Genomic DNA, 14,171 nt, shown 5'->3' with positions numbered 1-14,171 from the left:
TACACAGGATAAAAGATTGCAGAATAGGTCCAAGAGATGTCTCTGACCACAGTGGAATTTATATAACGTTACATTTGGACGGGACACGGAAGACAACTTTGTGGAGACTAAATACCGGTATGTTAAATGACCCCGCTTTTGTGAAACAAATGACAGCCGATCTTAACTTGTACCTGCAGGACAATGATAATGGAGAGACAAATCACAGTATTGTATGGGATGCAGCCAAAGCTGTCCTCAGAGGAAAAATAATTGCGTGGTCGACCATGATTAAAAAGAAAAAGTCACAAGAATTGTTACAACTGCAGAATAGATTAATGGCCTTGGAACAGTAAGGTCTAAAGGATAAAAATACTACAGTAACCCATCAGATCAGACAGATTAAGCAGGAGATAGATAAGATATTGAGCGAAGAAGTAGAGAAAAACATAAGGTTCATGAAACAGAGGTATTATGAGGCGGGGCCTAAGGCGGCGAAGCAGTTGGCGTGGCGGATTAGAAAACAGCAAGCTGAAAATAATATTTATAAGATTAGAGACCCGGTTGGTAACAATGTTGTAACTGACCTGGATAAAATTCAAAAAGCGTTTGAAAAGTATTACAAATCCTTATATAGTCAATCTACTCAGGGTGATGTAAATAAGATGACTGACTTTTTGAATTCCTTAGACCTGCCTACGATTGGTCGAGAAGCAAATAGTAAGTTAACGTCCTTAATATCTCGGGAAGAAATAATTAAAGCTATCTCCAGCCTTAAATCCAATAAATCACCAGGTACCGACGGGCTCCCTGCCGAATGGTACAAAACCATGAGGGAAAGCCTTCTTCCCCTGTTGGAAACTAGTTTTAACTACATTTTGAAAGGAGGTCTGGTACCTCCCTCTTTGAAGGAGGCCTTCATATCGGTTTTGCCAAAGGGGGGACAGGATAGACTAAACTGCAAATCTTATAGGCCGATAAGTGTCCTGAACTCAGACTATAAACTATACACAACTATTTTGGTGCGAAGAATGGATGCTGTAATGCCTTCTTTGATTGATGAAGACCAAACGGGTTTCTTGAAAAATAGACAAACCCACGATAATATTAGACGAGCTTTACACATCATCGAACACATTAATAATAAGAAAAAAAGCTCAATTATTCTTAGCTTAGATGCTGAAAAAGCATATGATTCAGTGAATTGGGACTTCCTCTTCCTAGTGATGAAAAGATTTGGTTTCTGTAGCGAGTTTATAAGATGTTTCCAAGCTCTTTATTCTCTCCCTACTGCCAGAATAAAAATTAACGGTAGCCTCTCCGATACTATTTTTTTAGAACGAGGATGTAGACAGGGGTGTCCAGCAAGCCCCTACCTCTTCAACTTGTTTATCGAACCTCTAGCCCAGGCTATACGTCAGGAAACATCGTTGAAAGGGATTGTAATAGGAGGGGACGAGTACAAGGTGTGTTTATACGCAGATGATGTCTTGGTGACAATCATGGATCCCAGCTCAGGTACACCAGTGTTAATGGGGATGTTGGAAACATATGGCCTGTATTCAGGGTATGTCCTTAATGTCAAAAAAACTCAAGTTCTGTCATTTAATTTTTCTCCGGACCAGACACTACTGGCAAAATTCAAGTTTAATTGGGAGGCAACTGCTATCAAATATTTGGGAGTGTTTCTGCCTAGAGATCTGACACAACTGTACGATATTAATTACAGTCGTATTAATAGAGAAATATATAGCGATCTCAACATTTGGGCCTTGCTCCCTCTCGACCTTGGCAACAGGATACAGATAATTAAAATGAATATTCTCCCCAAACTACTCTCTTTTTCTTGCTTTACCTATTCAAATTCCAGAGAAGCAATTCAGGGAATGGAATAAGCAGATTTCGAGATTCATTTGGCTTAACAAAAGACCAAGGGTGAAGTTCTCTACTTTGCAGTTGCCGAAAGACAAAGGGGGCTTGGCTCTACCTTCATTAAGGAATTACTACTTATCTGCTCAGCTGAGGTCCTTGGTGTGTTGGTGTAATCCATCTTTTTGTGCGAGGTGGAAGACTATTGAGATGTCTCTCTCAGACACGCCAATCCAGTCTAGACTTGGTCACGTGGCTTCTGATTTGGACGATACCTTGACGCCCAGCCACTGGGTCACTTTTACATTAAAAATATGGAGGGGAGTGGTCAAGCAGGCGCAACTCCAGGAAGAGATAAAACTTCTGAGGTGGCCAGCGTATGACCCTGATTTTCTACCTGCTTCCCACGATAGTAGATTTAAACAATGGGTGTGGCATGGAATCACTGCTGGGTGTTTGGTTATTGTAAAATCTAAAATTATGGCTTTTGATACCCTATGCAAGACTTACGATCTCGGGAAACAAGACTTTTTTCGATACTTGCAACTCCGTGACTATATTGGCAAAAGACTGAAGAGCTGTGTCCGTGGAGACTTCTCGATTGTTAATATTTTCATTGATGCTTATTACTCTGGGAGTAACAGAGCCTTGATAAGTAAACTGTATAAATGTCTGACTAAGCTCAAAGGGCACTCAATGATTTACATAAAGCAGAAATGGGAAAAAGAAATGGACATTGTGATTACAGAAGATGGGTGGGCACGGATCTGGGAGACACAGTTTACCACGACTAACTCCAACATGTGGCGGGACTTCTGCTGGAAGAACATTATACGCTATTTCATAACGCCTAAACAGAAGTCTAAATTCAGTGCTACACCTGCGTTTTGCTGGAGGAATTGTGGGGAAGTCATGGCTGATTACGGTCATATATTCTGGTCCTGCCCACTCATACGACCCTTCTGGACAGAAGTTATAAAGATAATTACAGAGGTGTTGGGATTCCACGTGTCTTGTACATTTACCTCATTGTATCTGGGATATTTTACAGACGATTTAGTTGCAGATGATGTTTACCTTCTGAAAGTTCTCTTGGCTTCTGCGAAGAAGGCCATAACAAAACGCTGGCTCTGTAGAGATCCTCCCACTGTAACACTTTTTACCTCTATAGTGGAAGACGTCAAATTGATGGAATGTATGACTTTCACTCTGCGACTGCAGGGAGATTTGGGAAGGAGACGGTGGAGAAAATGGCTGGACTTTACAGCTTGTGGCAGCACCCTTTGATGCATAGAATTAGTAATGCAGACTTGTTGACGTATGTATGTGTGGATGTGCAGATGTATGTACAGGTGTATGTTATCTTCCTATGACCTCATACTGTTTCTGTTTTTTCTTTTTTCTTTTATCTTGTTGCATAAAAATGTTCCTAAACAAATAAAAAGTGTCAAAAAAAAAAAAAAAGACAAATAGCGGAAAAGACTGGACTTGTGAAAACAGAAATGTTGGAGTTTAGGAAAGAAGTGGGGCAACGGCTCGACGAAATTGTCACGGACATGAAAGAGGTAACAAGCAGGATCAAGGAGGTCGAACAAAGAGTAACCGAGGTGGAGGAGGTCACAGTCGATCTTAAAGACGTGCTCGGCCATACTCTCCAGTTACAAGGGGACCTCCAGACACGTCTGTCTGACCTGGAAGCCTGTTCTTGCAGGAATAACATACGTCTTCACGGGATACCAGAGGGTGAAGAAGGGGACAACATGCTCGAATTCATGGAGAATTTTATAAAGAAGGAACTGTCTCTCTCTGACACCAATCTGGGCATACAGCGGTGCCACCGCTCACTCGGCCCCAAGCCACCACCGGGCTCCAAACCCAGGTCTATCGTGATTCATTTTTTGGAATACAAGACCAAGGACTTGGTGCTCCGTTCTGCGTGGACCAAAGAAGAAATACTGCCGAATGGGAGACGTGTGTATTTTGACCAGGACTACCCCAGTGACATTTTAGCTAAACGCAAAGCATACAACACAATCAGGAGGATTTTAAAAGAGATGGGGCTCCGCTTCCAAACACTGTATCCATCGAGACTGCATGTGTTTTATGAAAACAGGCCCGTGATTTACAACAACGCGCAAGACGCATCCGACGACCTGAAGAAGAGAAGTTGATGGAAAAGGGAGCGGATGACCCAATGCCACGCATCCCTGTACCCAAGCCGAGGACGCCCTTCTGGGAAAGAGCGAGCGGGGCGCCGCGGCGGACCTCCCGGTGAATTACAGGTGAATTGCTGTAATTCACCTATTTGATTTGATTGTACCATAAATGGATGTCTTTTTTTTCTTTCTTCTAAATGCGTCTTTGCTAGCCTAGATGCTCTGTACTTGTTAAGGGTCTGAATGTTTTGTAAAAAAATATACAAAACTACCAATAAAAATAAAGTGTTAAAAAAAGGTGTTTGAAGCAATGTGAAGGACAGTTAACTACAGTATCTCAAAAGCAGAGTGGAAAATGCTGCTTCGAGGCAAAGGATGGTATAAATAACCTAACAGGCCTAAAAATAGACAAAGGAAAAAATGCTAACGATAATGCCGAGGATCGGCTCTATAGATTTTATCTGTTTTGATTTTATATACTGTTTTGTTTGTTTGTTTGTTTGTTTGTTAATTAGTTAGTTAGGTTATTTGCTTGTTTTAATCAATTTTAAATCATGCTTTTTATTTGTTCTTGTTTCTAATGTCTCTGTAAAGCACTTTGAATCACCTTGTTGTTGAATTGTGCTATACAAATAAACTTGCCTTGCCTTGCCTATCTCGGCTCTAACACTGACACTAAGGTCAAGATGGAGCCCTCTGGCTAAGATGTGACAAACAGCTGAAAGCCATGTTAAAAAGTGTCACCGTTTGCTATTTAGTTGCATTAAATGCAGCATCTGTGGAAATATTTGGTGTTCTCTTAACAATGTAACATGACATCGAGGTCAAAGATCACGGTGACTGCCACGCAAATTATCAGGGAGTAAGAAAAAAAAAAAAGTTGCCAGATCCAGGCTCTTTCACAATCTAATAGTATTATTATCACATTTTAATTGACTTTGAATTAAAAACAGATATCCAGTCAAATTAGAAGAGAAACCAATACAGTGCTTACTGAGTATATCACCCCTCACCCCACCCCAAAAAAGAAAAAAAGTTCTTAAACTATATAGATAAACAACCACTGAAAGGTCATCTGTCTTCCTTCTTATTTGTTAAAATCTGAAACTTAAGCAGAGTTTAACATTAAGTTTGCAACTGTATTTAAAACCTTCATCCATTAATAAACAACCTTAACATGTGGGGAATATTGTTAAAATGTTTCTGATCAATACTACTACAGTGGCTGCTTTTATTTTCTACAAACTAAACTCAAGCATGTGGTGCTTTAAATGTATTTTTAAATTTGATATGTTTGATAGTATCACTTTGAAACCTATGGAATAAAATTTTTGTTCAGAATGGCATTCAAAGAGTGAAAGTCCAACCATACAATTAAAAAAAAAACAACTGCAAAGTTAGTTTTTCCTCACCAGCTCCCTACAGGTTAAATAAAAAGCCACCCAAAAATGTTCTTTCTGTGAAGAAATATTCTGCATGACCCTGACTGAATAAAGGTTAGAAATTACCATAGTGTTCTCAAAATCTAAATCAGTGACTCAAGCTAAAAAGGACATGACCTTTATACAGTAAGAGTGAGAAGGGAACCAGTATCACACCAAGTATTTCTGTTCTACTGTTGTTTGTAAAACTGGTACAACATAGTTGTTCCTCGTGTCACCAATCTTTGACCTCAGGCTGAGATAGGGTTTACCGCCTACCTTGTGCTTTTAGTGAGCAATCCCATTAATGCTTTCCTCAGTGACATTTCTATCCAAATTTGTCACAATTAGAAAATTAAACTCTTACAGTAAACCTGAAAACCTTGATTCATGAAATGTGATGAGGTCTCTGTTAAAATACTTGTAGCATGTCACTTCCAGCGGATGCCATCGGCCAGCTGGACAGAGGGCTGCCATAGTTTATACAGGATGCCTGGAGTATTCTTACTCATCTTTCAATCTGTATTTGAGAGGAAGGAGGCGTGGAAGCAGCAACTGGAAGACTGAATAGTTGAAAATGCAATAGTGAGCCAAAGGGGGAGGTTCCTTAATTTCTTCTTTTTTTATTTTTGGTCCCTCCTCAACTTCCTCTCTGGGGTGACCTACTTATCCTTCAGACATGTCTGCAGTGTGAAACAACTGTGGGGGTTCATTAGTGGGTGAATAAAGGTGAACAAATAAAAATTCTCAGTCAATTATAGCACAGATTGCCTTATAGGTTGAAAAAGCCAGGGCCACTTCATTAAAATTTCAAAGACAGTTTTCAGGCAAAGTTGCTGCATATCCTGCAATTGCTGCCTTTGGTCAGAGTGAAATCAAACTGCAGAAGAATTTAAGGTTTATTTACATCTACATAATCTCTAAAAAAATGTATGAATTAAAAAAAAAGATTTACATGTTTATTTGTGTGTGTATGTGTATATAAAGAGCATTAAGGCATGGGACTACAAATGTGACCATTTCATTTTAATCATGTTAGAGATAAACTGAAGGTCCTACAAGGGGAAACCTGCCTGGCTCGTTTCACCAGCAAGCAGCCACAAGATACGCTATTGCTCATAGCTGGCACGCCAAATTCTTAACAAATATGTTGCAAGCTTTATTGTGCATCAATGACTCAAGTATTAGCAGGACGCCAATTAAATTAACTTCTTGGATCTCTACTCCTTTCTTAAACAACTCAATCTTAAATCTCATTGTAATTGTTACGTTAAATATATGCACCTCTAGTATCATCAAATGCCCCTAACACTGGACTAATGAAACTAGGGTAAGATAACATATCTAAATAAAATAATGTGTGTAAACATATACCACCCAGTGTTACCATCTCTGTACATCTTGAAGGCATGCTAACACCTGGATGACCGTGGGACTACATTAAAAACCTCTGACGTGTAAAGGGGATTTCAGCTTCTCACGTACAGCTGAAGTTTCTAGCTCTGAAACTTCTGAGGTGGCAGTGGAAGGAAAAAGCAAAGAGGGCCAAGTGAACAAAAACCTAACTAGAATTCAGTTACATTTATGGGTTTCATTACTAATGAAAGCAAAAGTATTGCGATAAAACCCAAAAGGTTGATTCTGTTCATCTGGACATAGCATTTTCAGTGGGAGAAATATTTCGTCACCCATCCAAGTGACTTCTTCAGTCTCATATTGAGATAAAAGATTTATTTTTTTTTCTGTTTTAGAAGCTGTATCTTTGTTCTGGTTTTTGTTTCTGTCCTTCCATTGCAGCAGTTCACTTTCACTCTTTTCTAAAACCCCAAACTGACTTCTCTCTAGTAGGTTGTGGCAGATTTAGCTCAACTAAAGGCAGAATGACAGAAAGAGACTTTAACAAGAATAGTACAACTCAGCTGTTTGGAAACGCTTTTGCTGCTCCCTTAATTTCCCAAAGGGTCGCCACAGCGGATGGATCTGCATATTTGGCTTGGGAAGTGACAGACCCCGAAACCCCCCCTCTTCTGAATAATTCAACATAAATTTACTGGGTAAGATGTTATGTTCACTCAAATTGCAGATGTGATACTAACTGAGAGCTCAAGAAGAAAATAAAAATGTTACTATGAACAACCTTAGTGGAAAGTTCAGGGGCTGCAAGAAGTCTGTCTTGAGGTCAAATTAAATTAAAAAAAAAAAAAAAAAAAAATCACCACTAAATGCAGTTTAAACCACAACTAAAAATGTATCCCATCTTATACTGCACTAACACCCAAGTATTATACATAAGATATTTGAGATTTAGGAAAGTAAAATGTGAGAAAGCTGAAAGAGAGTGGGAGGTGGACTGATGGTTCACAAGCAGGCCTTGGCAGGTCAGCCTGCAGGAGATTCCTCAGTGAGGAATTTGACCCATTTTACATTCAGGCAAGCATTCAAAAAAGGAATGCATTGAGCATGCGTGAGATTGTGTGAGAGGGGGAGGGGAACTTGCCCGTAATCTTCACATTGTTCTGAAACCAGTGAGCATGTGTTACTGTGGTTCTCTCCGCAGCCATGTGAGTCCTACTGCTCTCATGGCAGGGTAAAGCATGACAGTGAGAGCAAACATTCATGTGGTGAATGAGGTTAAACTTTGCTCTGGGCTATATAGTTGCTATAACTGGACAGACAGCAGAACAAATTTTTTACAAGCCAAAAAAAAAAAAAAAAAAAAAAAAAAGGGGGGGGGGGGGGGGGGGGTAAAACAAGTCCACTCAAAAGTAGGTCAAAGGTCAGATCTGTGACTAAGAACGCTGAATGTTAATAAAGTCAACTTAAATATTCCTGCTGTTGCCATTATTAGCCGAGTAGTAGTAGCAGTAGTAGTAATGGGATTTCTGAGATTTATAATCTTTTATGTAATTTTAGTCAAAGCTTCAAAAGGTCCCATTATCTGGGAGTAAAGTGATGTTTCAAGAATCTGCTCAGTTGCATTTTCTATATTTCTACACTAGATACCAGAAACTAGATTTAGATTTTCTAGCAGTATCCTCTAACAGTGTGAACAGTAAGTGTGGAAAATCATTATCATGACTACAACAATTCTGCACACATTTGGTCAAAAGGTAATTTCCTGTGTTCAAAGAATAAAGGAATAATCATTTATCAAAGAAGCACTGATAGCACCAAATAACTTCCCAGTCTCTTAGAGTGAAGTCAAATCAGGAAATGGGAAGTTTTCTTTGGCTGTTTTGATGAAAAATGTAGAGCGAAACAATCAGGAAATGCTGGCTATGCTTGGTTGAAAGGAAATGATAGTAGCTGCAGCTCAGGTAACAGGGTGAACGGAAATTATTTTGACTCATACAAAAAATAATACAAAAACAAAAATAAAAAAAGCGGGGGGAAATGAGGCAATGTGTGTGTGTTACAAAGTACAATCGTTGTATACAATCGTTTTCATACCTGCAATTCACACCAAGCCACCTCCACAGTGGTCTCGGTGTCCAAGCCCTTGTAGACTGTCTTGAAAGAGCCACGTCCAATTTCTATGTCAAACTTCAGGAACCGTCCATCAGGTGATGTGCCCACTGCTTTGGTTTCAGCCTCCTCGATGTCTTCTTGGACTTTTTTCTCAGCTTCCCGCTGCTCTGCCTCTGCTCGGGCTCTGGCGTCCTTATCTGCCTCCTCTCCTTCCTCGTGTTGTACCTTCACCTCAGTGCCGCTTTCAGGTTCAACTTGAATTGGCAATTCTGTTTCCAGGCTGGGTGTCGTGTGAGCTGCTACTACTGCCTCTCCATCACAGATGTCACGCACTCTAGCAGGCTCTTGCTGTGAAGGCACTACAGCCACCCTGGCTATTTCTATATCTTTTCCTTCTCCCTCTTTTCCATCATCCACAGACTTCTCATTTTGAGATAAACTTGGTTCAGTCTTGGGTGAGTAAGTACCAGCAGTCTTTTGCTGCTGGAGGACTGCTTCCTGTGGCTGAACCAGCTGAGACGTAGGGATGGGGATCTTGCTGGGTAAAGGAAGGGCCAAAGCTGTGGCATTAGAATCACTGATGACACTGCGACGTAGAAAACGGTGTTCAGGGTTACATCGATCGCGTTCCATGGTGTGATGCCGGCGTCTCACTTCCACTGGCCGACCCTCACCAACCATCGAATCTGAACCAGAACTAGGGGCATTTCCACTTTTCTGAGGGGGAGCCAGGAACTTCACCATTTTGTCGTCTGGCTTTTCCGACATCCCACCACCCACACTAAGAGTTAAGGAGGTACGATAACTGAAAAATTAAAATAAGGATATTTTCATGCTTGCCATTTTGGCTTATGTAAGCAATATCTAGCTGTGCTTCAAAAAGGAAAAAAAGAGAAAGATTTACAATGTCTATCTCCAGCTCTCCCTTTTTATTGCTCAAAGACTATCTTTATAAATATATTTCGGGGACTGAAGGTGTAAGACGAGATGCGTTCTCTTACAAATGGAGAGGGACTGAACACTGCAGCAGAACACAAAGTGCTGATGTTGATATACAGGTCTCTTTAAGTCCACACCATCCATCCTGTACGACACAGGGTGCAGCTTCGATCAAGCATAAGGAATCACTGGTGAGGAACAAACACACACAGCCTACAACAGGCACAGGCACTAAACTCCCCAGTCCAGGCAAAGGCGGGATGAGCTGACAGTCTCAATTTGTTCCAGTCCAGTATTACTGCAAGAGAAAATACAAAACAAAAGCTTCCTGACATGTTTTGAAAAGTAGCCAAAATTATGTCAAATGTCAACAAGACTTGTGAAAATCTAGTCTAATCTAGTCTTGCAGACAGAATTTACAGTGTATACAGTTTAACAAAAGTTTAACAACTCTGTTTTAGTGCTAAGTACAGCTTATAGACCAGAATCTAAGAATTAAAACATGACTTCATTTACAGTGCAATACACTTAACCACCAGATCATTTATGGTTTAGAAATAAGATCTACACTCAAAAGATTTTCGGTCTTACCCTAGCACATGTGACACATGGCAAATTTCCCTTTAAAGTGGTATTGTTCAGCTGTGCTCCATTAAAATACAATTCAACTGACAGGTTAACTAAACAAGCTATTATCTATAACTACTGCACAGCAAAACTAAGCATTTTAACTATATGACAAGGGAGGCGACAATGACATTTGATTCTGCACCTGAGATTTGTTACAAAATGCAAGCAATGTTTTCAATATAAGCGAAAAATATTATTAGCATTTTTAATGTCAATTAATATTGTCAGAAAGGCTAACGCAGTTTATAATACACTTCTTAAAGCCGCATAAGGCCATAAACATTTTTACTGTATCCGCAAAAGACAGGGGCCATCTAGCATTTTATGACAGCAGTGGCAGCTTGGCATTCCTCTCCTGCTTTAATCATGCAACCTTGCGTTGAAAATTTTGTTACTTATTCATCTTTATCCTGCCACGGCTGCAGCCATTACCTGACCAGGCAACCATAATGTCAGAACTAAACCGGATAACGTTGGCTGTAATAACATTCAGAAAAATAAAACAAACGGCTGCGCAAATTAACACAATATGAGTCGGAGTTAATTTAATCCTCTCATGCACACACATCTGTCCTCATTGCGTATGTGCGACAGCACATCAATTTGAAATAGCTACAGCGACTTTCTCGTTCAAAGCGAGGAGGAGGAGAGGCTCTTTGTTAGCGAGCTAACGAGTACGGCTAGCAAACAGCTAGTTAGCTGGCGCTGGCTAATCCTTAACAGGGAACCGATAACCGACGGTGACCAATTTCCGCGTCACGTCTTTAAATATATTCCCTTTTAATAATTTACAATTTCACATTACTGGCACCACTCTCGTCGTTTTAACGCCGCTGTAAGCGTTAAAAATAAGCTATAATTCGCAACTTTACCATATTCGGGTCCCGTTTCCATCCCCGAGTGGTTAACATCACACCGGATGCGCTAGACCGGTGTAATAGGTTGAACAGCTACCAAAGCAATGACTGTTACCCATCTACTCAAAGCTAGCTAGGCGGGTCTTTCTTGTGGCCTAACGCGCTTAGACCCGCCTCCTGGCTGCTCCATTCAATTTAACGCCATCTGATAACATTAGCGCTTGTTTGTTGTTGTTATTACGCAGTTAGCGATTTTATTTTGTTTGTTTGTTTGAATTTGTTGACTCAAGTCAAATATCCATAGCTGAGTGGTAGACTATCTTACGTTATTTAAAAAATAATTTCTGTTTGATAATGATAAGCTGAGTTTAACTCCTTAGCGCTTGTGAGTTTAATATTGCTAGTAGCTAGCAGGTTAGCTCGCCAAGCGCTAACGTTGAGCTGTGCCGGGTGGCAGATAGCGACCTACCTCAATAAGACAAGTGACGGTCAGTGGCGTTTCAGCGGTCCTCACAGCGATAAAAAACAGAACACAGGTAGATTACACGTGTAGCTAAATGTCAGGTAGATACGTTCCCCAGTGTGAGAACCGAAGCTGCGATTATTGGGGCTCGCTTTTCAAATAAGCAGCGCAGTTAGATAGAGAAACGGTTTCAGCACAAAGCGCCTGCGCCGGCGGAGAATGACCTCATAACCATAACACACACACACGCTCACAAACCGATCGCTTTGATAGGCTTTGATGCTGTTACATTTGCTTTTGATTTTACCATGAAACTAAATGATATAAGCCTTAAAATCATACGTAATAAGCATATTCAAAATTAATTAATGATTTTAAATTAATAAAAAGACTTAGGTCAATATGGACAACTACACAGAGGGCCCCTCAATAAATGAGCCCATTTCTGAAAGGTTAAATGGAGGGAAGATAAAGCGGACTAATGTGCACCCTTGAATTTAATGAGCTGGATCATTTTACTGAAACGATTGAGCCAGCCCCCACGTTGTTTTGTGTTATGGGTATTACGGTAAGAGAAACTAAGGTCTGGTTTCAAAATTAAAGGGATCTCCAAGTCAATCTACTCATTTAGTCCGTCATTAATGATATATGTAAATCATAAATGAAATCTAGAAAACAAAAACAAAATACTATTAAAACAAATATATTCCAAATTTAAATAGAAATAATAAAATATGAAAAGTATATGCTGTTTTAACATAATAATTTCACTTTAGATCCACAGTGCACACCCCAACAGTGTTTACCACCTGGGTCAAGTCAGTCTGAAATGAACGACAAAAGTATCGTCCTTTGAAATTTGATTACCCACGGTTCTTGACTAGAGTTTTGTTTTTTGTTGTTGTTGGTTTTTTTAAAACCTGCATTCAGAACACCAGTATATAGAAAAATCCTCTTGTCAATGTTTAATTCCAATTTTGAGCCACAGTACATATCCTCTCATTATTATACAGTTAATATCAGGTCAATCTGACAATCGGTCTGTGGAAATAGCAAGTTTCCTTATAATAGCATTTTAAATTCATACAAAGATAGCTCATATATGACATCTCTGAAGGCCTTTACTTTGAAATTCAAAATCAGACAGTCTTGACACTGACAGAGTTACACAGTGAGGGTGCATACTATTGATCTAAAGTGAAATTAGTCCAAATAAGTCTGTGGAAACAGTTTATTTTTTATGACTGTGCATGTTGTTTGAAATTTCCTGATCTCTTTGATCTGTAATTAGATTTTTTTTTCACATCAATTTCTGTATTTCATTATATGTTACGTCATCGATGATGGCCTAGATCTCCAGAAAAATGACAGATTAATGATTGGTTATATCTTTTGTATACATGTATTTTAGAGATAAATATAGACTATCTTCTTGTCACATGTGTTACCTTAATCTTTTGGCAGTTTTAAACCCTTTTAGGAATTTATTTCCCTCAGATTTTTCAGCCTTGTAGACAGAATGACAGACTAATAATAACAATGATCATGCAACACTTCAGGAGATTATCTTTATTATTTTCACTCACCTTTGTTAAAACTGTGTTTTTGTCCATTTGTGCAACCATTTATTTGCTATAACAATGAAAATAAATAAATAAAAAAAAAACAGTTAGAAATGAGTAATTAAGTATGATGCAATCTTTTATATTTTAGCTCTGATGTGTAACATAATTCAATGGATGTAAAATTATTACCTTGTCAAATATGTGAAATAAAATAGAAAAATTATTACAAACTTGAGCAATCATGACCAATTCTTTATCAGGCTTTAGGAAATATGTAAAAGGAAGTCACTGTGGTGTTTTCTTTCAAAATAATAGCCTTTTCATACAATCTAATGTAGTTTATCACATTTACAATTGTAAAATTAATTAATTAGTAAAAATAACACGGTGTTTATCGACAGTACTTGACCGTGGGGATGAGAACTCCTGTAGTGCTTGGATCTCTATAAATTGATGGATCAAGAAGGTGTAATTGTTCAATTAACATATTATTTTATTTGAACATAAAAATAAATTGTAACACCCAAAGCATGTGTGGAGTGCAATATTTCTGTAAATGTTAGGGACAGAAAAATGGAAATTTCCATTTCCATTTCCATAGAAAGGCTCACAAAGGAACAATGGACCAAAATATGTTTTAGTACACAGAAAAACACGACTTATCCCACACACTTTCATACTTCTAGTTGCTACTATATTTAATAGTTCCTTTTATATTGTTCTTGTATAAATTAGCCTATATTCCTAAATATGTAGTAATAAGTATAGTTATAATAGAGATTTGTTTCAGCTTTTGTGGTCACGTTTGTACGTGACCTAAAAGA

The 14,171-nt window shown here is 39.0% G+C and overlaps 1 protein-coding gene across 3 annotated transcripts in view; it reads right to left on the bottom strand.

The window, feature by feature from the left end:
- The window catches only part of LOC309712176 (serine/threonine-protein kinase WNK1-like), a 33,873-nt gene extending 21,761 nt beyond the window's left edge, over nt 1-12,112 (bottom strand). Inside the window, exons 1-3 of one of the 3 annotated variants that reach the window (XM_082542806.1) lie at nt 11,335-11,456; nt 9,895-10,130; nt 8,876-9,698 (exon numbers count right to left, since the gene is read on the bottom strand). In XM_082542806.1, coding sequence (XP_082398932.1) covers nt 8,876-9,661 — 786 coding nt within the window. In that variant the 5' untranslated portion in view covers nt 9,662-9,698; nt 9,895-10,130; nt 11,335-11,456. Of the gene's footprint in view, nt 1-8,875; nt 10,131-11,334; nt 11,457-11,788 lie in introns of those variants that run through there. The other 2 variants (XM_082542805.1, XM_082542807.1) reach the window with 2 other exon arrangements.
- Between the last annotated feature and the right edge of the window lie 2,059 nt (nt 12,113-14,171).

Source organism: Aulonocara stuartgranti (assembly GCF_965226115.1).
Source record: "Aulonocara stuartgranti genome assembly, chromosome: 7".
NCBI classification, from domain to species: domain Eukaryota; kingdom Metazoa; phylum Chordata; class Actinopteri; order Cichliformes; family Cichlidae; genus Aulonocara; species Aulonocara stuartgranti.
The sequence above is the reverse complement of the archived record's forward strand: the minus strand, read 5'-3'. Positions and strand labels throughout refer to the sequence as shown.